This window comes from Neopelma chrysocephalum, unplaced genomic scaffold, assembly GCF_003984885.1.
Source record: "Neopelma chrysocephalum unplaced genomic scaffold, ASM398488v2 Primary Assembly neopelma1_70, whole genome shotgun sequence".
In the NCBI taxonomy this organism is placed as follows: Eukaryota; Metazoa; Chordata; class Aves; order Passeriformes; family Pipridae; genus Neopelma; species Neopelma chrysocephalum.
In genome coordinates, this window is record NW_020897730.1 from 940,370 (window position 1) to 966,033 (window position 25,664).

The 25,664-nt window shown below is 38.2% G+C and overlaps 1 protein-coding gene across 1 annotated transcript; it reads right to left on the reverse strand.

Annotated features, from left to right (window-relative positions):
• Window positions 1-1,720: 1,720 nt before the first annotated feature.
• On the reverse strand, window positions 1,721-22,875 carry AGTR1 (angiotensin II receptor type 1). The gene is made up of 3 exons (XM_027685954.1): window positions 22,835-22,875; window positions 18,076-18,193; window positions 1,721-3,485 (listed from the first exon to the last, which is right to left on the reverse strand). The coding sequence occupies exon 3, from the start codon at window positions 3,430-3,432 to the stop codon at window positions 2,353-2,355; it is 1,080 nt and encodes a 359-aa protein (XP_027541755.1). The 5' UTR covers window positions 3,433-3,485; window positions 18,076-18,193; window positions 22,835-22,875; the 3' UTR covers window positions 1,721-2,352.
• Between the last annotated feature and the right edge of the window lie 2,789 nt (window positions 22,876-25,664).

Genomic DNA, 25,664 nt, shown 5'->3' on the forward strand with positions numbered 1-25,664 from the left:
TAACTGTCTCCCAGATGGGCAAGTTTGTACTTAATTTTTACAGGATTTTTGCCACAGCTAAGGATCTCCAGATCAATCAGGTGGCAGGGAAATGTTGCTGTCTCTTCCTATAACAACTTTTGAGATGAAAAACATATTTGTGGCTGCATCCAGCAGGTGGCAAGCACAGCACACTGAATTATAGCTGAACAGAGATGCTTCTGCCAGGGGAAGCTCCTGATGCTGCTTAGCACATGCATGTGTGTACATGAAAAAAATATCATACAGATAAATGGCAAGCTCTGTCTTTTGTCCTTTGTCAGCTTACAGAAAGCTGGGGCACTGGTACTGCTCTGGATGCTGTTGATAATGCACAGGGTTATTGCCATATTCATTTTAAACTAATGGCTGGCTTGCATGTAAGGACAGACATAAGCTAACTATAAAGTATTCTGTATAATAATTTAACTGTGTCTTTAAATGACACGTTCAGGCTTCAAATTTTGAGATACTAGCTGGCAATTAACTTAAACCTTTAATGAAAGAGCATTTTTCTAACATACAGCTTTAGAAGTTTCAGTGACTCCTCACCATGTCTTGTGGCATATATGAGTAGACACATACATTAATCCAATTTTGCAGCTAGAAGAAAAAAGGCAAAAGTGAAAAAACTTTTCTTTAAAGTAAGTGAATGAAAGAGCACTAAGATTCCTAGACCTGGTTGTAGTCCCATTTTTCTGTGAAAAGTTTTAAACTACAGAAATAACTTTTTTTTTGCTGTGTTTTGATTTTGCTCATCAGAAAACACTGATACTCCAAGCACTTGCTACTTGAGACAGAGCCACATTAGATGTAAATTTCTGAAGATTATAAATACTGCAAATTCTCAAGGGTCATGTAATTGTCTACATGATATATGGAAAGTTTTGGAATTTTTCTTAAGTTTTGTAATGTCAAAAAGGATTTATGAACTTTATCTTTGAAGATGGTAAATGGGTGTCAATCAAGAATAAATATTATCTGGAGCTCATTATTTGAGGTAAAAAGGACAAATGACAATATCATTAGTTGAAACTTCGTACAGTGATTATCACCTTCCCCCCTCGTTTGTATTGAGAGCTGGAGCCAGACTTTAGTTCTGATTTATGCTAGTATAAATTTGAATTTGTTCCATACACATAAAAAAGCTTCTACAGGGAGCAAATACTCTAGGAATAGTTTTGTATAAATGGAGAGAAACTCCATAAAAGCCAAGAGTAAAGTTTGATCTTGGATGTTCTGTGATGGGACTAAAAGTGTTGTTAGTTAAACTGATATATGAGCACTGTCATGTTTTTGCTTATCAGAATGTGAGTTACTAAATGTGCAGGAATTTGAAAAACCAAGTAGATTTGATTAGTTGGTCATTTCTCTCACTGAATGCCCTGGTTCTTATACAAAAATAGTTTGAAATTTTCTGATCAGCTCTTTCCCAGAACTCATGTTTTCAAATAGAGAATTTTACTTTTGGTCATACAGACTATGGAGGTCAACTCCCTCCGTATGTAATGCTCTTCAAAGACAGTGTGGCTTATCAGAAGGGAAGGTTGAGTGAACCCCATTTTTGTGTGCACATACATATAGTTATTTTTTAAACTACTATAAAAATACACACTGGGATATAAATGTACATTTCTGAAGCAATGTTTGAAATGTATGAGTAGGAATATAAATCTAAAAATATATTTCCTCTATATTTAATAAATAAATCTGCATTTTATTGCATATATTATTATGAAAAAATTACCATTTAAAAAAAGGAAAATAGTAGCATAAATCAGAATGAGACCAATTTTAAGGACCTTCAATTTCCATTTGAGTTTAAAATTGGGCCTCTATATATAGAATATATTTGAAAATATATTATAAATATGATGATAGGACATTTATGTCATTAAAAAAACACCAAGAAGCAACATAGCTCCACCAACTCCTTGAACAAAATTGCTCACATATATGCAAAACAGCTTCTTTGTATTTCATATAATTTATACAAGCTTTTCCTTTTAAAACACCTCTGAACTTAAGATAGGAGTTTTCTGTACCCTTCTTTTGTAGTTCTGAGTAAACAGCAGGATGCTGGCAGGAACTGTGACATGCCTGTCCACCATTTATGTTGCTTTCAGTAAAGAAAAACAAAATGAAAACCAAGCAGTCCTCTTCACGGTGTAAAATGGAAGGCCACTGCTAAATCTTTACAGTATGATTTCTCTGAGATGATCTAATGTCTCTGTAATGAGCAGTAAGCTGTGATGTTCAGGACTGCAGATGAGTCTTGTCATTCTTGCTGCTTCGTACTCGAGGTTGTTCAAAACGAGTGTATTGCAAAACGCATCAATCGGTGTCAAAAGGCCCAGCAGTTTTTTTGGTGTGCAAACGTATATTCTCTGGTGGCCGATATGAGAGGGAGCTCATTTTTGTTGTTAGGCTTGGATGTGCGCTGACATTCGGTGGAATGTATTTAATTAGCTGAAGGAAGTATTTTTTAAAGTTTTTTCCAAAAAAAACATAAAAAAAGGGATTCAGACAGTTGTTAAAGTAGGCAATACAAATGGTGAAGGGCATAGCCGTGTCCACAATATCGGTGATTTTGCAGTCTGTTATTACATGTAACTGAATTAACACATCCAGAAAAGTGAACACTTGATGAGGAACCCAGGAAAAGAAGAAGAAAAACACTATTGCCACTATCATCTTAAAAATATCATCATTTCTAGTCTTATTTTTTTGAATTTGATACGCCTTCTTCAAGGTCTTCCAAATTAGGGTGTAGCTCGTTAATATGATCAGAAAAGGAATTAAAAAGCCCAGCAAATTTTTGGACAAACCTAATCCGACCCGGAGTGTTGTATTATTGTTGTCATACCGAAAACCACAGACTGTCATGTTCAAGTTCTCGGCAAAGAAGATGTTGCGGTGGATGATGACGGGCAGACTGGCCACGCCGGCGAGGAGCCAGATGGCGATGCAGGTTATCCTGGCAACAAACATGGTACGGCGGATTCGGGACTTCACCGGGTGCACTATGGCCAGGTAGCGGTCGATGCTGAGGCACGTGAGCAGGAACACGCTGGCATAGAGGTTGAAACTTATCCCAGCTGACGCCAACTTACACAAACAGTTGCCGAAAGGCCACTGGTACTCCATGGCCGTGTAGGCTGCCCAGAGGGGCAGAGTTATCAAAAAGCACAAGTCAGCCAGTGCCAGGTTTAGAAGAAAAATGCTGGCCACTGTTTTTAATTTCATGTAGCAGTAGATGACAATAACGACCAGGCTGTTCCCAAATATGCCTATGATGAAGATGATGCTGTAAACGGTCGGAACCATAATGTAGATGTAACTGTGCCTCCCTGAAACGGGACAGTCGACGTGGATTCTTTTAACATTTTCTTCAGCGGAGTAATTTGGAATCATCTTGATCTCTTCAGCTGTGACCTAGTTTCAGGGATAAAGTATGAAGCTCACACCTAGAAGGGGAAAAGAGGAAGAAAGTAGTATTCATGATAGGGATTAAATTTTTAAGAAGTTTCAATTAAATATCAAGTTTTTGTGTCTAACACAATGTGTCAGTGTCTTGGAATTGAAAAATAATCCATCTTCAAGTGTTTTCTCAACCAATTCCTATTTTAATTTAAACTTCCCCAAATATCAGCCTAGTGCAAGTTTGCTTCAGCAGACGATAAGGAGAGACGGCATTACCTGTCCTAACATACCGCCTGCAGTACCACAGTGAGAACTGAAGAGAGGAACTTTGCACAATAAAACAGAGGTAAGAATGTTGGGAGTTAGATGAAAAATGTTAGATTCTTTTTAATATAAATGAAATCTAACAAAACTCCTTTCAATTAACAAAGTTCCAATTTAAAATAATACTGGTTAGTGAACATATATCAAAAATAATGAGAGACTGAAAATAGCAGATAACTATAAATTCAGAGGAGTCTTTAGTTTATTTTCTTTCCATAAATAGGTGACATATCTAATGAGCAAAGTTATTCAGATATCTCAGAAACTAAACTTAAGCACTCTGAATACTAATTAATTATGTAAATACAAAGTGTAATGCATTAAGAAAATAAGTGAATTTAGATTACTCATTTGTATCTCTGAGATTAATCACTAGAAATTTTTTCTATATATTAAGCTTAATTCTTTGAGACAATTTTTACATCACAGAGAAAGATGAAAACACACACACAGCCTAGTACCCTGTTGTACCATAGACACCTTAAATATTCAGAGGTTACCTAGCTCCCCATCTGGCTTGGAACTGTGGTATTTAACTACTAGTGAGGGGGAAAAAAAATCCACGAAAATCCAGACGTGCTGATCCATTGCACATTAATAACTGTACAAAGAGTTTAAGAAGGGTGCAAGAGGGAACAACAATTCATGTTACTTCTTCAGTTACTGACATATTTATATATCCAAGAATTGAAGCTGTATTTCTGGACCATATTAAGGGTACAGCAATGGTATGAAATCTCCTTTACAAGGTACCTGTTGGGTTTGCCAGGACCTGTGTATTCCGCAAGAATCATTTCCTTATTAATGACTTATGACTTTAGAGAGCAGGTCATGCAGTATAACTGACTCTGATACTAAATATTTTCCAGAGTCTACAGATAGTCCTCCCTCAAAAATAGTGGATATTTTAAAAAAATTTTAAAAATTATAGTTATTATCACAGAGTTTATTGCTGTTTGCAAGTTCCTGACAGCTGTCAGCCAAACCCAACTTGTGCTGCTTCAAGCAAAGATCAAGTGAAATACTTTGGATTTAAAAACAAAACAAAACAAATACCAAACAGCAAACAAAACCCTTACGAGTGTAAGTTACTTTTACATCGCTAAACAGACACACCCTAAGACTCCTGGCAGTACAGATGCTTTCAGAAAGAAGAGATGCCCATTGTTACATATACACCAGCTATGTTGTTACAGGGGCTGCTCATTATTTGAGTGGTTCAGCACTGACATTTCTGTTAAGTCCAGAATGCTACTGTGTTTAGTGTTTAACTTGCTCTTGTTGGAAGACAAACCTTACTCCAAATGGACTGTGTTTTTAATAGGGAAGTGAGATGTACATATGTTTTGGCAAAGCCCACAGAGGAAGTCTAAGGTGGAGCCAGGAATTGAACCCAGAATACAGTTTGCAGGCAGCATCTTGGCTCTTTTAGCTTTTAAAAGATTTGTTATTTCACTGTCTTAGCTCATGTTCTATTATATGTTTGCATTAATAAGCTAGCAGGGTAATTTCAATATTTAGGTTCTTGATTAATTCTGTCAAGTTTGGAATATGTAGTAAAATGCAGCTAATAAAGCCTTTGTCAGGATGTGCCATGCAACACTTCCCAGTCTCTCTAGTTCATTCTGTGAATCCATGAGTCTTGTTTCCTCAGTCGGTGTAAGTGCCTCAAAATTACACTGTTTAAGAAATTAAAAAGTCAAGCAAATAGAGAAAACACATAAAAAGGGGATCATTCTCATCACATGTGGCACTGTAGTACAGCCTAAGCAAAACTTGGCTTTCAAACTGTGCCAAATCTCGAATACATTGTGTTTGGCTCTGTGGAAGGTCAGGCTACCCTAGGACAGGGAAACCACAATAAAAAGATTTCAAGATAAATCCTCTTATCTCATCCCTTGGTTGTGAAAGAGTCCAAGAAGAAAAAAACTATTTGACAATAACTGATGTGTTATGCAACATCAAGGTCTGGCAATATTTGAACTGCCCCAGCTACATGCTGGTGCTCTGTGGTCACTCACACTCTTTGCTCACTTATATACCCACTAAAATTGCAGCCCAGAACTTTGCAGTATGAAACTGCAGTGCAGAAATCACCACTGCAAGTTCAACTTGCAATAAAATAGATCAGGGCCTAATTAAGGCTGAGCAAGACCTTTGTCTGTGACTGGATTAACAAGTCACTGATACTATTTGGCAAGAATATCCTGCTCTGTGTGTACTAAGTGACAGATTCAGTGTCTAAGACAAAAGTAGCTGACTGTGAATATTTCCTGTTTGATGGGGTTGGGCTCTGTGCAATGGTAGATGCCAAGGCAATTTTCTCATGGTTGCTTCAGACACCCCTTTAGTGTTGTATTGTTTTGCTTCCAAATTCCCTTTTCTACCCACATGGTGACCTGTACTGTTCCATGTCAGTAGTAGCTTTAGTTGATGCTAATTAATAGCGTATGTTCTTTCAAGCAAGTGGAACAGTGATTATATTACATCTTCAGAAATGTGTTAAAATAAACAAAAAAATAACTGAGTTGGGAAATGTGTGTCTGGCACTCTGAGGTATTGAATTCCCTGAGCTTATTCTGTAATGCTTGGAAAGTAAAAAAGGCAGAACAATCCCTATGAAGAATCAGGAATTTGTCAAGAAATAGTATGATACCTCAGTCTACCTGTATAAGACTGTGTAACCCTTCTGGAATTAAAGGTGTAACACTGGAGTCAGCGAATTGTGCAAATGAAGTGTTTGGTATGTTATCAGTTTTAAATTACACTGAGGAATAACAGTCAATAAATGAAATAAATCCATCGCTATTTTCAGAGAACGAAAGGGAAGCAGAAAGGCATAATGTGGTTGGTTTTGGGTAAACACAAATGGTTAGCCATATGTACATCTGAAAACAGTTTGTTGCTGTGAGAATGAACCTCATAGGAGCCTTATATCTCATGCACAGTAAGGGAGGCACTGCTAATCCCAAGCTGAATTTAAAATTTTTTGGAAATTCCAAAGTTTCATAGCTATCCTCAAGTAGATCTGAGTTCTTGAGCACAACTGTAACTTCAGAGCATTAGGAAAAGCTTCAATACAGGAGAAGGTAGTTGGTTTTGGAAGCAGTACCCCCATAGCAGTGCTGAGGGGTGAGAGACGGCTCCAGTGGTAATGGGAATTCCTTATAGATAATGATTTCTTTTCCACACCACCATCATTTTTGCTGTGTTTCTCACTTGCCACAGTTCACCTCCTTGTCCCAGGATTATGGTTGTATATATTTTATGCAAAGCAGATCCTTCTACATGGAAGGAACTGCAGATTCTTTAAAATCATTACCGAAATAGATGGCTGGCACAGCTTTATGCTGCCGGAATTCACCAGAGCAGGTTAAACCACTGGCCAGTTAAATGCAAGTATTGAAATTGTGCACATTGATAAATCCATGTAAAGCATCTCAAATGACCTGTGTTAACATAATGATAATTGGATCATTTTAAGGCTGATACACAAGGAGCTTTTTCTAAGAGGATTGAATTGATGTAACTGTGAGTGGTGTGGTGACATCAATCTCAAACAAATTATCTGGTGAGCAGCAAACCCCTGTTGTATGTTACTGTCCTGTTTGACCTTTTATCTTTTCTAATTACAATGATTATAATAAGTCACTGATAATGAAATGCTTCAGACTGCTCTACCAACTATTATTTACCACTCCATTCATTGCTTCTGTTCTGAACATGTATCCTAATTAAACTGCCTGTGGAAGCAAGGAATGCTGGGTTTATGCAAGGTAAACAGCTCTTTGCCCACTGAAAGATAAGACAGTACTGACTGTGGCTTTCTGTGAGAACTTCATCAGCTATAAATAGGTAAGCAGGTGCCCCAAGTCAGATTTTAAACAAAAATGTGTTATTGATATTTGCTTTGACAAAGACTAAATAAACTCAGGCTGACCAACCCTGCCACAGTTTAGCCACCTTATCATTAGGTAATGTGAGCTTTTTTATTTCTGAAGGTAGATGGGTTATTTGCTTTTCTTACAAATGAGAAGATATTTCCATGTTTAATAGGATGCTGTATTTTATTTTTATATAAAATTATTGCACAGGGAAAAGAGAGAATGAAAAATGTTTGGAACAATATGTTCAGTATATTAGCTATGTTTATTTCTTTCTGGTGGCATAAACTTTTTCCTTTATCTTGAGCATTTAGTCCCCCCTTTCCTAATTTATTCTATCTCATTTTTCTAATTGCTGAGAAAGTAATGACACTTACACATCCTTTATTGCACAGTCTTTTTGATTTTTTTCCCTATCCAGCAGAAAAAAACCCTTTATGCTCATGGCCTTGGTGAATATAGCTATTTCTAACTCACACACATATTTCAGCATCTTCTTTGTTTTCCTGGAGTTCCGGAGCATTACCATTGCAAAGTCATGTATTTACCTTTCTCCTAGCTCTTATTTCTTTTGCTAGTACTAACAGTCTGCATTCCCCACTCATGGCTTTCCTAAATATTTTTAATCCAGAGTTGACAGGTGAACTGTGAAGGGAAAGAGAAATGCAAACAAAGGCATGTAATTCAAACCATGGTGGCATTACAGTGTGCTCTTGTCATCACTGCCACCATCTTCCACAGGGGTCAGCATCTGACTTCATGGTAAATGACAATAAATCAAAAGATTACTAAAAAGGAACTGCAACAGGTAGTACAGCACCAGACACTGTACATCAGTTCATCAACACCAAGAACAGAAAGCAAACCTCAGAAGACCTGTGTTAGTGGCTGTCAAGCTGGCTGCTGCTTTTGCAATTTTGGATCAGGAGGTGTTCTGACATGAGAACAAACAGAACTTACAGGACCTTGTACTGGCCTATGCATTTCCATTAGGTAGCTGCCAGTCTGTTGAAATTGCTGTTAGTTTTGTGGTGTTTGCTTTTTAAATTTATTTAAAAGTATTTATCTTTTCAATTCTCTAACCTATATGTGGATTCTTTGTGCCTGCCCCTTGCAAGAGCTGAAGCTGGCCTGCTTCACTTGTGCTAGCTCTATATAGCTGGAAAATAAACTCCCTGTGATCCTTCTAGGATCTGGTTCTTCTGTAACATCAAAAACTAAATTGCTTATTACTTACTTTGTGCTAGCAGAGGACCACATTTACCTTGTAAATGTGAATTGTTTATGTACTCTGACCTTCTCTGTAGAGAACCTCTCTGTATTTATTTATTTATTTCCTCCAGCACACTTCAAAGGAGTCTGTCCTTCTGCATGATGGCTTCAGAGTTTATTCTGAAAAGAATCAACATCGCTCTTCTGTTTGTTCTCATAGACTACTTTCATAAATTTTCCCTTGACTTCCCAAGTATCTTTCAACTACTCAATTTCAGTCATAAAATTTATGTGAAAAAAGGACAGATGAAGGGGCTTTTTCCTCTGGGAAAAATCAGTCCTTGTGGAATGTCTGAACAGTGGAATTGGGTGTTAGAGTGATTTTGAATGATTATGGGGGAGAAAAATGCAAAGGAAAGTAACAGAGTGAAGCACAGTGGCATTTAAATAGCTTTGAAGTTTAACTCACATCATACAGGTTTCGACCACTAGAGGTCTGTATTTCCTATCTTAAAATAAGAGAATTGCTATATTTTATACTCAAGTGCCATCACTTTTCAAAATATCCCCATTTCAAGACTATTTAAGATGCAAAACACAATGAAAAATACCTATAATTGAACTACTGCATTTATGTAAATATAATGTACCAGGGTGAACTACTTTCAGTTCATTTTACTATCTACTAGCTTATATCTAATTTTCTCTATTCTAGCACATTCCTGCTTTTGCTAACCTTCAGTCTAATTCTTGCACTGTTAAGTCACAGAATAAGATCCTGATATCTTATTTTTTCAAAGACATATGCATCTTAAATTACCTAAAGTTTTTGAGACAAATTAAGAAGAATATTTTCAAAGAGACTAAAAGTATAGCTTACTTTAACAATGCAGATGGAAAAGTAGTAACACCTACTCACTCAACTAGAAGATTATTTTAAAATTAACTAGGCATGTTGTTAATCATACAACTCTTTTTCCAAATATCAGCCAGTTTTGAAGGAAGATATTTTATTGTTGAAATTGACACTTCAGAACTACTTTTTTTTTAAAGCAATTTAAGGGATTTTTGGAAATTGAAAGGTAACGTGAGCACACACATTTTGTTATCCAAATGGTATATTTCATAAATTGCAAATAATTTAATAATTTGAAAATGAAAGCACATTTAACACTTTTTACACCACCCCTCACTCCCACTTTCACTAATACACTTGGGTTTGCCATTACCCCTTTGGACAGTGTCAGTGCATCATGGTGCTATTCTGTTTCAAACTATTTATTTACATAAATATTTCCCTAATGCTAGTAGGGGCAAACAGCTTTTAATTCAGATAGAGAAAAAAGGTTGTCATTGTTACGATGACATTTATTTTATTGAAAATAGTAGATAAGCAAATTAAAACCAGAAAATGTGCTATATTGTTCTGTGCCAGATAAGTAAGACTGATATTTATGTCTAAGGGGTTATACAGTGTCAGTGTATCCCTATGCACTTAAGGGATGTTTGGGTACAAGCATACAGTGTTTATATCTTGAAGCTACTAAAAATAGGAGCACTTAGAAAGAATAGAAGGGATATATAGAGGTAGAAAACCAGCAAGCAGTTGGTTAGATTTAAAACAAAGAATAAGGAAATCTAATCTTGCATGCTTACGCACTTTGTGTTAGAAACTGATGAGGCAAAAATTAGCATCAGTGAAAGACCACTTCTAAATCACTCATTTATGGGGCCGTGGAGTATTGAATAAAATCTTCCAAGTACATTTTTGGAACATTAAATCCTAATATACTACAGTGTAATATGTGACAATTTTTCTTTTTTTTTTAGCAGCCTGCAGTGTGATAACACACTGTTATAATGTCAGCTGTTGCAGCAGCAGGGAAAATTTGGATTATTGTTTGCATATACTCTCATAGTACTTAGAGAGTCCAGAAACATTGGAAATATTTCTTCCTACTACTTAGCTCTTTGAACAAAACTAACTATACCAATTCCCTCCTTGTGCATGGGTTTTTATTCCAAGAAGTTGGGAAATCCTGATCTACATATTTCTATAAAATTTTACTCGCAGATATTAATGCCAAAAAAGGATTGCTCAACTTCACTAATGTTTCTCAACCTCACTAGAACTTAGTGGGTTGGCAAATGCTAGTATAGCAATGATTAAGGGGTTCTTTTGTACAAAATTCATTGACTGGCAGATCCACAGGGCACTCACTATAGTTAGCCAAAAGTCTTTCAGTTTAGAGTAAGTCTAATTCTTTTAGTTTACAGATTTCATTTTTAGAATTCTCTAGCTTTAGGTTTCAAAGTAAACATTGATCTCCTCTGTACACAAATAATTTTGTTTTCTCTGCTGTTAAGGGCAGGGAAAACATTCTTGGGTTCAGTACATGTAGAACTGTACTCTAGAACACTGTCAACATGTTTAATCTCTTATGGAAGATCAGTGATGTGGTGGTTTTAGACATTGCTGGCTCTGATCTGTTAGACTTTTCTACCTAATTTTCTGGTCTCTTTCTTTCACCTTTATCCATCAAAGCAATCTCTGTTTTCTTTCTTTGACCAAGGCTGCATGAATGTGTTGCAAACTCTCTGGTGTTTAATATATCTTAGGTATTATATAAATTTAAGGCACGTGAATATGAAATTATCCAGAGAGCAGTAACTTAAAATTTAAAAAATACTCAAATAAAGTAAAATATATTTCTAGATTAATACTTCTATTTCAGTACTAAATCGAAATTAAACATCAAAATGCAAAGTTTCAGAAAAGATGTCTGAAAGATGAATCTCAATGTGTCCTGTCACCTCAGTCGCTCTGTCTTGACAGGAATGAAGATCACTTTTCCTTATCTAGGTTACTAAACCTATAGCTGAACTACTTTTTAAATATGAAAATTAGTTGTTATAGCAGGAGGCAGTCCCTGCTCTTGTTTATACCACAGGGTAAAGAATTGCCCTTTTTTCTAAAAGAGGCTTGAAGACACTTAAACATATTAAGACTTTGAAACTAGGGCATTAACTACCATCATCAATACAGCATGGATCTTTGCATCTCTGTTCTAGCCATTAACTTTAGCAAAAAGGAAGACTGACGCTGTTTTGGAAGATAAAAATGATCAATAATCAGGAGGCTAACCTAATGTCTGCTTCTCAGGGACGTGTCACCTCCTCATATCGCTAACAATGTCATTTACTGCACATTAGATGCTGGGAAAGAAAGAATAAAACTATTTCAGATCAAGGTAGGACTAGAATTTCTAGGGTTTTCAGCATTAACATGAAAAGATTTTTGAATGACAGGATAATGTAAGCTATTTTAGTATGAATATACATCTTACTGCATGTTCATAACTTCAGATTTGATGCCTGGTTATGAAGTATCTTTAGGGTATTTGAAAGTACCTGAAAGAGTCAATAGTTAACAAGAATTAAGCCATCAAGTCCCAGAACGAATAAAAATGAGATTAGTTTGAGCTGTGAAAGGTTATGTGCTGCACGGTTACTTCTCTGAGTGATAGTAAACAAATGGATTAACACATTTCCTTTATTGCAGTTGGAATTGCCTATATAAAATATAGTGTGCCCCATGTGATCATTTTTAATAAAAGAGAGAAATCAAATTCAGATTGGTTAAGTGCGAGTGAAATAATTCGATGAATTTTTAAGTTTCTATTCTAATAGCTTAATTCCATTGAATAAGAAGTTTTAAAGTTGGGGGGGTTGTTTTGTTTGTTTGTTTGTTTTTAATTACACAGCATTGCACATCCTACACAAATGTAGTTTCTGGACACCTAACCACACACCTAAAATTTCCATTGGCACCATTGTTTCCATATGGAATGAACTATAAGCTTCTACTTTGAAATCCTCGAATGTGAGAAGTAAGGGAATGCACATTAATTCTGGGTGTGATCCAGATCTATATTTCAGCCTTATATTAAAAACGTTGTGGAGAGGCAAGAGAGAAAAAAAACCTTACTGCAATAAAAAGCACTGCTGAAAGCAAACCTTGTCATGCCTGCTTCTAACAAAAGAGATCAGATGCAATGAGTGAGGCATCTCACTTCCTTTCAGATCATATATAAAATCACAATTTGACTTCATGGACATTTCATGTATCTGTTAACCTGTCCTCTTCACTGAAGGTTGTGGGTGCTTCCTTCAGTATGCGAAAAACAGCAGTAACAACAACTGCTCTTTCTTCCCAACTTGTAGGAGAACTACTATTATATTACTGTGATTTCAAGCATGCAAAGCTTAATAAGGGGTTCCAAGACATTATCTCTGCTGTTTGAGTATCACTGGACTCTGGTCATTCTTATTTCTTGCTGAAATAAATTTTTGTGCGTCCAACACTGAAAGAATGTTGAAGTTTCGCTGTCCAGATCTTCTTAGTCAATGGTTGCCCCGGTCCAGTGGAAGGCAGTTATCACATAGAGAGTGGACTTTTGGGAGGAACAAAGGCTACTTCCACAAATTGCTATGAATGCAAGATAAAGCCTTTCTCTGCTATTGCTCTTTAGGGAAAAGATGATGTTCTGAGCAGCAGAGAGAGACATCTAGGCAATTAGCTTGTTGTTTTGCTGGTTTTAACCAGTATCTGAATTTATAAAGACAATAGCTGCAGCTCTAGACGTAACCTGGAGGTCCCAATGTGTCTCATGGGGATTCCTTGCTTGCTAACTGTTATCCAGGACATGTCAGAGTATGTGTATGTATGAGCTCCTTCTCACAGTTTTTGCAGCATATAAAATTCTAATACGTTGTTGTATTTTAATTTGAAAACTAATATATTAGAAATGTGGATCACAACATGGCTTTTGGCCAGAGCAATTTCTGCAACACAGATTCTTCTTCTACGGGGACGTGGTGCTACTCTCACAGGAGGCTGTGAGAAGCAATGGGTAAACTGTTCACTTCTTTACACTCCCCTGACTCCCACCAGGAAGACTCTCCACACTCTCAGCTTTTATTAACTGACTGGGCCATGACAAGGGTAAATGGTTATATTCTTTGGTTTATAATGGATAGTTGTATTGCCATGTAATGTGTGTGAAATGAAACATATTGGTCATGAAACCTGGGCTGCTTCTGCTTTTTGGTCCAGGAAGAAAAAAAATGTAGTTAAGGATAAAACATCTCCTAGATTCTGTTAAGAATGTAAAATAACAAAATGGTCATATATCATTAATGGATGGAAAATAAGTATAATAATACAGAGATAGAAAAAAGAATTCAAATCAGTATAGCCAGATAAGGACTGGCTGTGTGTTACAATCCAGGCTGAGAAAAGATACTAGGTGAGGTCAAGAAGTATATGCTTACCAGCCTCTGGGTAAAAACAGGTAAAATTTATACAAGTTTAAACTCTTGGTTATAATAGTGGTTGTTAATAATTTAGCAGAAAAAAGGATTTCATCCATCTAAATTAGAAATGATAATGTTCTAAAACGGTTAATGCATGAGTGACATGCCCACAGCAATATGCAATCACTGTTGGCACCTTCTCTGTTGCTGGCAGAGATCACAACAGAAAATAGAATGGAAAGGCCAAAGCTGCAATTGTTTCCTCATGAACCAAATCACCTACTTCTGGGAGAAAATAATTTTTCTGCATCTTTGGCCTTTTTCTGTTTTACAGCTTTACTGTGAAAGACTCAATCGGTGGAGTTACTAGTATAAATCTACCAAAAGTGATGTTTTAATTAGGTTTCTGTTGCTTCCTCTAGGCAAAGATGTTTCTAGGAAGAAGGGTAGGGGACACAGCTAATAGCATCGTAGACAAAGCTGGGAGGCGATAGGACCTCTTTGTGGAACTTCCAGTTAGTCCAAATAGAGGCTTCCTTGCTTTGTCCTAGTAGTTTACTTTATTTAGAGACCACAGTGTCATTTGCCACTCTCCTAGAGTCAAGTAACTCTTCTGGTAAGCCAGAAGATGCAGAGGCAAAAGTTAACATTATGTATTCAGTTTACACTCCTCGAAAACTTTCCTTAGTTAAAGGTGAGATAATAACCTGATGAGCAACAAACTCAGCAAAATAACATTACTTCTACTTTTCTGGTACAAGGTACTGCCTTTCTGTACTTTCTTGTAAAACAGTAAGAAAGGTGCCACATGAAAGCTTACATGCATAGATTTGCTCAAAGTTGTAAAGCAAATCAGTAACATTTTGACATACATGGCAACATTCTGATGTGTGTAAAGCCTTACCTATATACTAATCCTCAAAATAACATTTTCCTGCCATTAAGCTAAATCACCAGGCTGGGGCCATGATGCACCCAAGAGTTTTACAGGCTTAATGTGCAGTCCCTTCTGCAGGATGTACTTTTTATTTTTACATGGTATTCCTCACCCTACACCCCCCTCCCCCCCAAATACAGAAGGCACATGTAAATTCATAACAAGCTCTAGAAATGCATTGTGCAGAGCAATAGAGTTATCTTCATCTGCAATAATGGCTAATCTGTGAGAAAGTGGGAGAGAAACACTTAAAATTCTCCTCTTCTACTCCAGAAATAGAGAGACTTCTGTCAAACAGTAGTGTTCCACTTCCTAATCTAATGGAAGTTAGATGAGTTGGCTGAGAGTAGCTCATGTTGCATATTGTTACCTAGGAAGACTTCTCCTCTCTAAAACTCTCTAATGAATTCCATTCCTGTTACTTTTCACCAATATGGTTAAAGTGAGTAACAGAATCTTTTGCTTTGAGTAATGAAAACATAAATTGAAGTATAAGCACATGAGCAGATGCACCATGTCTATGTGGACACAGATACACCAGTATCACTAAAGAATCTGTCACATTAACTGAATCAAGTAATATGGAATATTTATCACTACATTTCCAATACCATGGCTTTTGATTTCCATATAATTTCCCACTAGTCAGTGTTATGGCTCTGAGGAAAGCAAACCTTGCATTGAACACCTTTTTTCTTTTGACTTAATGCTGAAAAAGTGTTTGTCTTACTGAAGAAGCAAAGGCAAATGTATTGTGGATTTCTGTGCAAGGAAATGGATGTTAGATTTCGACACCTTAGTTCAGAGGAAGCTTTGTCTTCCACATGTCAAAATTCACCAATCTGTAATAGGATTTGGTTCACTGTGTCTGACTGAGACACTTGATTACTTTTCTTATAATATAATTAATTTAGACATCTTTACAGTGGGAAAATATCACACAACAGCAGTACCCCTCAGAAAAGACTTTTCTTCCTTAAATGAGAATGTTAGGAACAGCCTGGAGGGAAAAGTTAAAAGATTAAAAGCAAAGGATCAGCATGGAGGCTTCTTAATGAATCGCTCATTAGGGTCAGAAAAAGGGAACCAAAGGCAGAAAGGAAAAAAAACCCAGTCTGAGTAACTGGCAGAGTACAAGAGTTTATTCAGACCAAAAAAATCTTTTAAAATGTTAATGCAGCTAAGCTCAAGAGAAGTTAGTATCATTGTAACTGTTAGTAAGTATAAGACAGAAAACATGGAGGCCCAATTGTGCCTTCACTTGCACAAAACTCCTGTTAAGGGCAGATCATTATGAGAACTAGAAGAAAATTTGAGAAAACAGATATAAAGACAAGCAAAGTATCTGTGATTTTTGTATAAGTCAATTGGACTAGTGAGTTGCTAAGGGGTTAATCAAAGAGAAGAAAAGGTCAAACACAAACCTTAATCCATGTCAGTGTGAAAGTATTATCACCCACGGAAAAGCAGGTTACTATGGTCCTTAGTGCTTTGTCTGGAAGGTGGCATAGATAGAATGATACCAAAATAGATGTTCTGCCAAATTTGTACAGCTTGTTTCCTGTTTTCTTCCAATGTAAAATTTATTGCTCTATTTTGGAAGTAAAATTAATTGGTGAACTCTCTTTGCTGTCCTGAGATGTTCCTCGTGGGTAGTGAGGACCAGCTACAGAGGCAGCAAAACAAAGGCAGCTGCTACAGCTGGAGCGAGCTAAGCTATGATACTGTGAATCAGTCCATCACATATATCACATCCTCAAGGAAGTGCAGTCTTGGTTCTCAAGCAAAAGTAACTGCACAGAAGCCCAGAAAGGGTAGTAGTGTGCTCTCCCAAAGGTGCTACATGAGCTTTACTTTAGTGCTAGGAAAATTCCTGTGCAAGTCCTTGGATGTGTGGCTGTCCTGTACTGACATGACTTTTTTTTGATGGTACGTTTAAGAACATGGAGCAGCATCATAAAATGTTTTTGAAGGCAATATGTTGGAAGCCCATAGGTGAAGAAATATTTTTTACCTGATTTGAGAAAAACTATATTGTCTAATCATGGCAAGCTGCTAATAACAAAACCAGGAGGAAAACAATTAAGACAGAAATCTAACAGCAGAGTTTGAGTCCCGGTTTGAAAACACATATTGATTCTTGCCCCATGCTTTCAATTTCTGACTGTTGTACATCAAGTAAAGAGCCTGAGGAGGGAGAAAACCCTGAGCAACTCCAGTGGTAGCAGACTAACTCCCCTCTGCAGGGGGGGAGAGTAAAATTGTATGAACTTACAGGCTTGGGCAACAAGAATGAGAGAAGAAAGGAGAAAAGACAAAAATGAATAGGAGTTTATAAAGAAAAAGATGAAAAGACAACATAATCCTATAAATTTAGATTGGGAGGAGCATGCATGATTTCTCAATAAACAAGCTCAGGCTACATCTTTGTACATCCTGTGCTGCCTGCCTCTAGTGAAGGCTCTGGCCGGGCTGTGCTGATGCTAAAGGAGGGTTAAATGGAGGATAACTGCCAACAGAACATTTTTTTGGGAAGCTAACTAGTGCATTTTTCTCCCTCAACACGAAAGTACAGCTGTTCAGTGGTTTTCTGGAATGTTTTACTATTTGCATGGGTTCTTCTGGGCTAGAAAAGCTGAGGTACTCTTGTTCAGTGTATCCTCTGTTTTCAGAAAACAGAGTGGATTCAGGAATACTGTTTTATTTTCTATTTCTGTTGCTGTAATTCATCTACGGATTATCAGATTCCACTAGCCAAGGATCTGTCAGTAGCTGACAAACCTGAATGACCTAGAAGTAAAGAAAGGAATAGATAAATTAGCTGAAATTAGGAGTTTTGTTAATTCATTCTTTGTTCTGGCTGTAGCTCCAATTATAGCTTTCACCCCAAGCAATGCAATATTGTCTAAATATTGACCTTGCCCAAATTCAGTACTAGTTTCCTTAGGTATTGCCAGTTACCTTTTGCTGCAGCCTGCTTTTTGTCTTGTCTTCAATCATGCCACTCACGGATGCATTGCCAATCTGATCTCACTTTCCTGCTGTGAGGTCGTCTTCAGTTATTACCCGTTTTCTGTGCCTGTAAGAGAAATGCTACTCAACTACAATAAAAAGTGATAAACACCACAAATAGTAACCAAGCATTCTAGCTAGCGTTGTTATATAGTAAATATCTGGACAGTTTCCTATCAAACAAAACTCAAATGGAATGAAAATTGCAAAAGACACCTGACAGGCCAAAATCTGTAGTTCTTTCACATAATGGTGCAACAGAGAATACTAACAGCATGTCATTTGGAGCATGATATTTTTCCATCCTTAGTTGCAATTCACTTGAAAGCTGAGAGTAATTTTAGTATAATCCATCATTTATCTGAAGATAAGACCATAAATGATTAGACCAGCAATTCTATTTCATTTGTGCTTTGTCTCAAACAATCACAGCTGCTAGGACTTACAGTCAAGATAACCTTTTTTCATTTGTTTGTTACAGCTGAGATAAAAAAAATAAGTACAAGTATCATAACTCCCCTTGTTTGCCAAATTTGCTAAACTCCCCAAAATGTTCAAAACTGGCAAAGATTTTTCTATGGTACATTGGGCAATTTTTTATTTTTGTTGGCAAAGGATAAGTTTTAGGAGATGGTACAGAACATGGTATGACTGTTATGAGTAGAAGTACACTGTCTATTGGTGAAAGCGGTCTTAAAAGAAAAATTTATTGATGGAAATGGAATTAAAAGAAATACTGCCATTAGCAAAAGCTAACTGGCTTGCTTTTCACTGCGGGGCGTTTAGGATCAGAAGAAGGAGACAGAAAATGATACTGTGATTAGCAACTTTCTTATATACGGCCGCAACTGCACTGAAAACAGTTTCGCTGGAGGCTTTCTGTTCTTCAGGCTGCAGTGACTCAGCCTCATGAGGTCTGTACATCTCTGAACTCTAAGCATACATGAGGTTGCCACCTACTCAAACTCTCCAATGTATTTGAAATCACCTTGTGTTTACATGCAAGAATTTCAACTATGCATAAAAGTTAATTCCAGGTAAGTAGCTGAGGTTCAGTTCTCAGCAACAGCAACCTCTTTATTCCTATTGGTGTTGTGAAAACTAATCCTACAATAGCAAAAAGAACAATGTAAGTCATCCCTCCACTTTACCCTCTCTTCATAAGTGATCCATATTTTTCGTTTTGTTTTCAGAATTCCATGAGATTTCTAAAAATTTTTCTTTGTGATGCTCTGCCATTTTACCTTACCTAGGTTCTCAAATCTAATCCTATCAATGCAGAGGCTGACTTCTCAAGAATACCATAGTCATCTTTAGGACTAACTGTCCAAAAATCTGAACTGCTATCCAAGAATACCTCAAAATTCTTAATTAATATTTGAGAGGAACACATGGTAAAACACGTACCCGCATCACTGCCTTTCTGATGGAATTGTTGCACAACTGAGAGCATGAGGCACAAACACTGGCGATAAGCTAGAAAAGGCTTAAAACTGACCCATATTACCCAAGGGCTAGAGATTTAGCTAAACATGCAATAGAACATGCTATACCCTGGCCCAGTCCTTCCAGCTGTAAGCTCTCAACCTTACTGTGCTTGCAATTCTGAAAAGATTCTGAGCTTACACTTCTCTTTCTGGAGAGAGATGATGATTGCTGTGTTGCCAGCATTAATATAAGAAATAGAGGATGGGTATATTTTGCTTTGCTGTCCATCACCCTTGCCCTGACTTGGCCACTTGGCTGCTTTTCTTCGTGTATCTAATATAGAGCCCAAGCAAATCTACTTGTAGGCCGATGAATCTTGATAACCCATTTCCCCAAGTCAGCATTAGATTTAACATATACAAATTAAATTTTAGTTGATTTCTCCTCTTATTGAGGTGGTCTCCTGGAAGATAATGATTAAATTCAGCTAAAAAAAAAGCACCAGATTAACCCTGTAATGCAACTCGGACATAGTATTGGATTAAAGTAATGCATAAAAATCCATGTTCTCTATCCACGTCAAGACCAAGCATGACCTTTTACAAACTCACCCAGGTAGAAGAGGAGACTTGACGTGCAGGGGACAGATATGTGCCAACCACTCAAACAGTTAGATGCTTCTCATAGCGTGATTAGGAGCTCTAAAATTTGGGCAGTAATAGCCACAGGAGAGATTATGAATACTACTGGTGAGACCAGTAGCTTCTGGAACACAAGAAGGTCCAGAGGAAAAGGAGAGGTAGTGCAAAAGTAAGAGTAATTTATGACTGCTTAAAATATTTTCAACTAATATTATACCTTTGCATATGCAGGATTTTAACTAGGACAGTGTAATGAGAGTTTGTAATTTATGCAACTTTGTTACCATATCAATTACTGTGACTGTGATAAGGAACAATAGACAGTGCCAGAGAAAAGGACTATTTAAATACACTCCTTTAACAAACATGGAGGATAAAATTACCACAGTGCAGAAAACTTAGAAGTAGAAAAATGCAGTCAGTGCCCATTATCTGAAGTAAAATTTTTTAATGGGCATTAGCTCTGACATTTATTTCCATGTCAGTCCATACATTTCTAGAAAGTGTAAATCAATTACCATGTTTACATTCTGCATCTGCCTCAGTTTTTATAGTACAAAAATTACAAACAGAAATGAGATACATTTTCCAATGTTTAATACAATTAAAGATAATATTATTCCTTCAGCAGGTAACAAATACAATCATGCATCTTCTTGTTCTAAGACTGTAAAAAGCAGGTTGTTGAGTTGTGATGTTTGAAACTGAAAGGCAGCACTCTCCTCACTTCTGCAGTGCTGTTAATGGCATTCCAGGCTAGTATCTGCTGCCTTTTAAACCAGTAACTTCTAGCTGCAGTTTGCACATGCTGTCCAGCCCAAGCAAGGTACTGCGTCGAAGCAGGAAGGCAGGAACACCTTACACCATCGGAAATGGGTGGACTTTTGCTCTCCTCCAGTGTGAAAATTAACTCTGTTTCCATCTATTACTATGACAAAAGGGGAAAATGAATCCAGCTATATTCAACTTCAGTGATAAACGTGACTTCTCATAATTGTACGGGACCACTCTGCTTTCTCAGTTTAGCAACTAGGAAGCACTCAATAATCATAACTGATTTTTCTCTGCTATGTAGTTCAAATTGTAGAGAGGAAAAGTGTACAGAAATACCTAGTGGAAATACAGAAATACACATGGAAAGGCATATATTTGAACTTCTTAATACATGAGCAAAAGCCTAATTTGTGGGCACTTCATATTTTTGAAAGATGCTGTAATTTAAAAGATTATGGTGGCAACAAGCAAAATGGACTGCCATAGTCAGGAGTATGAAACATTTGTCTGACACTAAAACAGACCTAAAAGAGCGTTTCTACATCATCATGGTAATTACCTGCTTCAGGCCATACTTAATCCTCCTATTCAGACAAAAATCTAATCATGTTAGCACTGTGTGTTCACACAAGTGAAAAGAGAAGATGCCTCCCCTAAACAAAAATCTCTCTTGACCCTCACCTTGTGATTTTACTGAGCCCATTTATTAGCTTGTCCCATGCTATGCAACACAACACAATCCAAACAAGTACTGCTACTTTTGGAAGTCATGGAAATTTACAGTTAACTAGAGCATGCTCTGGGCAGAATCCTGCTGTTGCTTATTGCCATACATCTCATTAATTCTAGGGTGTTTGCAAAAATATAGAAGGTAGTGTAACTGAATGCTGCAATTTTACTGCTTGTACACATTGTGATCTGATTGACTGATTTAGTTACTGATACAATACTTGACTTGGAAGAATACAGGGTCTGTGTCTATAAATAACTGGTAACATTGTGTTTTAAAGCATGGAGAGTGGAAGTAAATATGTTACAGGATCTCATCTGAACTTGCTGAAGAACTCTAGTCCAGTGTGAATCCAAGAAGTTTAGAAACTGGTTAATGCCAGGAAGAAAAAAAAGGGAAAAAAAAGAGAGGAAAAAAAAGGGAGGGGGGGCAATTTAACTTTTACTAACTAAAATTTGATTTCAGGTTGTAGATTGCTCAATTTTTTTTTCCTGTAGAAAAAGGATAAATCTGGTTATGGAAAGTGTATGCTACACAATTTTGATGAAACTAATACTTGTCACTAACTGGTGGACGTTGCATTGCCTGTTAGACTGAGAAACTGAACTGTTTGCACAAGTCTCAAAAATCATGAGTATCACTTTTGGTGACTTTTGATTAATTTCTATCATGAGTTTAGCACAGTAATAAAAATTTAATTGCTCATCTGAATCTGATCTTGACCAGAGATCAGAGGGCTGGTTTTTGTAGGCTGATGGGATGACCCATGATGGTGAGGTGCTGTTACTGCACTGTGCCTTCTGCCAAAGGGTGCCTCTGCTTTCTCCTCAAAGTGTTGACAGGACACGAGCGCTCACACGCGGCATGGCTGTGAGTCTGTGGGACGCTCAGTCATCTCCAAAACTATGTTGTGAGCGTTTAGCAAGGGGCCTCGAAGGGCAAGCCGGGGCACGGGGCTTAAGTTACCTGCATCTTGTCTGGGGCTGAGCCTTTCTCTGTCAACGCCATGTAAGCCAAGTGTAAATTCAGCAGGAGGCTGTGCCACAATCTCCCTCCCCCGGGGCGAAGGTATGCGGGGCACAGCCCGCGGGGGCGCGCAGGGGCCGCTCCGCGCCCGCGGGAGTTTCGCGCTTACCTGGCTTCGCGCAGCGCCCGCCCAGGGGCGGCTCAGCCCCGGCAGCGCTCGCACCGCGCCGGGCTCGGATCGGCTCTGCTGGGCTGGGCTGGGCTCTTCTGGGCTGGGCTCTGCTGGGCCGGGCTCAGCTGGGTTGGTCTCCGCTGGGCTGGACTCCAGCCGCTCTCCCTCCCGGCCGCACCGCTCCTCCCGCTCTGAGCGCGGCCCCTCCTTTTTATAGCGAGGGGCGTTGCGGCACAGCCCAGCTCGCCCGCTGCCTCTCCCCACCCATCTCCCGGGACGGACCCTTCTGACCCGTCTCCCTCCCACTTCCCCCGCTTCCTACTGCCCTTCCCCGCCCGCTGGCACGCCCGCAGCCGGACCCCCCGCCCGGCGCGGGTGCAGAGGTGGCAGGCAGGGATGGGGTGCCCGGGGGTGATGGGCAGGACGGGCGCTGGCGCTGGACAGGGCAGAGCCAGCGCCAGGGACCTAGGAGTGCTACAGAGGCTGCGGGGATGGGGCGAGGGGTGTGCATGGGGTGCCCCTCCTTCCCTTTGCCTCCAACTTTCTGAAGAAGGGGTCCGAGTGGTTACAAACATTCCCACTTTTTCCAGGAATCCCCCAGGCCGCCTGAGAGCACAACTGAAATGTTCCGATCACCACTAATGAAGTTGCAATAAATATATAATTGCCATAATAAATCTGGCAGACTTTGTTCTCTGGGAGTAGATGGGACAGGAAACAGGTATGTTAAACCCCCTTGGAATACATGTCCTAGGAGGGCTCTTCAGATCAGTGCTGTCATTTAAAAATCTGATTTTGTGTATGAGGGATTTTGCTTGTTTCTCTCTTGATCTGGTAAACAAGACAGGGAGCAACTTCTCAGGCAGGATTTCTTCGATTGTCATGCTCATCAAGAACAGGATTTCAGAAGTTACATTTTACTGTAGTGTCATCACACCTTAGTTATGGACAGAGCTAAAGCTTCCAATGGAAACTGCACAACTGCAGACTGCTTCCTAACCTTTTTATACACCTAGTGTCTTTTTGAAGGCCTGCTTAGGAAAGGCATGACCTAGGATGGCAATATCCTTCAAGGGTTGGCAATATAACTTTACTTTGGCTGTGACTAATTAGGATATACTTAGTGATAGTGGTAGGAGAGGCAAATCAAGAGGAAACATTTGGATTCTGCGGTAATAACAACTTGTTTTTCAGCGTCTGCACATGTATAATCAGTAAGGTCTTGTCTGGCTATAATTTGTTGAAAGTCTGTTAGCTAAACCAGAGGTTCGGACAGAAATCCAGAACTGTGGCACATTACATAAACTCATTTGTTCCAGGCTGTGTCTGATGGGCCATGAGTGTGTTACATGGAGGCACTAATTCACCTGTGACATAATCTTTTGCCCTGATCTTATTTATGTCGTGACAAGAAAAATCATCTGCATTTTCATCAGAACAGCAGTCAGGACTGAAGCAATCTACATTGGCAGCACGCTGCCCTCCTGCCACTTGGGGAGTTTGTAATTGGCTTCCTCTCGGTAGAGGTCATGCTGAGAGATCTTCTAATGATGAACTATGTACATATTCACAGATTTATCATGACAAGAACTAGAAGCCACTTGCTAGTGAGTACTGTTCAGGCCTCTGCAGTGCCTGAAGCTGGCTACAGCAGTGTGCTCTGTTATTCCCATATATGTTGTTGGTTATATCACATGGAGCTCTTGACATATGGGACACATTTATTCTATCCAAACAATTCTTTGTACATGTGCGACTGATTACCAAACTCCACTGAGTAACAATGAATTTGGCAGTTATTGCCCAATTCTGCCCAGTCTGTTCTATGGTAAAACCTGCTGGATGGAGCTGATGGGGAGGAGACCTCCATAAGGTGACACTTGGAGGTCTTTCAGTTCTTATAGAGCTGAAGGAACCGAAACCAAATCCCAATGCCAGCATCAAACACTGGCTATTTAGAGTCACAAAATGCCCCTGTATGTGTGAATCACTGCCTGGGATAAGCTGTTCCCTTTATTACATTCCATCATCTCTTCTCTTCAGAAAAGGGAAGGGGAAAGTAGATGATAACTGTATTTTTAACCAAAATAAAATAAAAAAACCACCACAACAACTTCTCTTTCAATTGGATTCTTTTTTAAAAGATGCATGTAAAATTGAATTTGGGTCTGCATCTCTGCTGAGTTCAGTCCATCTCTGGTGGATGTGCACAGGAGAGATGTAATTTAATGTAATTTTGGGAAAATCTCTTCACTACCAGCAGTTTTGTGTCTGGAATCCCAATAACAGAATTGTAACATGATGAGCACTGCAACATGCACTCACTGTAGAAATGTGATTTACAGGAACATCCAGTGAATAATAGACTTGATGACTAGAATTCTGTTTTCATTGAACTGCTGTAAATAAAGAGGCTTCTTCCCACGAGAATTGATTCAGGTGTCTATAATGTGGAAAGGGTTTCAGGGAGCAGGTTTCATTCCACAGCTTGTGTTAGAGCAAAGAGCTGTCATTAAGGAGGTGACTACACTGGGCAATTTGATTACCATGAAATCAAAGAAATAGCTCTTCTAATAGCAATATTTATTAAAAACACTAGTACTATGGTGAGAATAAATAGTTTAAAACAAATCTTCATTGGGAACTCAAAATCACATTGCCTTTAACACCCTCTTATTTCTTTTTAGTAATAGATTTGGAATGAATCACATCTGAACCTTTTGGCAGTGTTTCTTTTTACATTTTCAAGATTTTTTTTTTCTTTCTGCAAGAACAAGAAGTACAAAATTATTTTTTTTTGTTGAAAGCTGATGTTCCTTACATAGAT

Excerpts from the sequence above, each read along its gene's own strand:
- AGTR1 (XM_027685954.1), bottom strand. The coding sequence starts at position 3,432 with ATGATTCCAAATTACTCCGCTGAAGAAAATGTTAAAAGAATCCACGTC.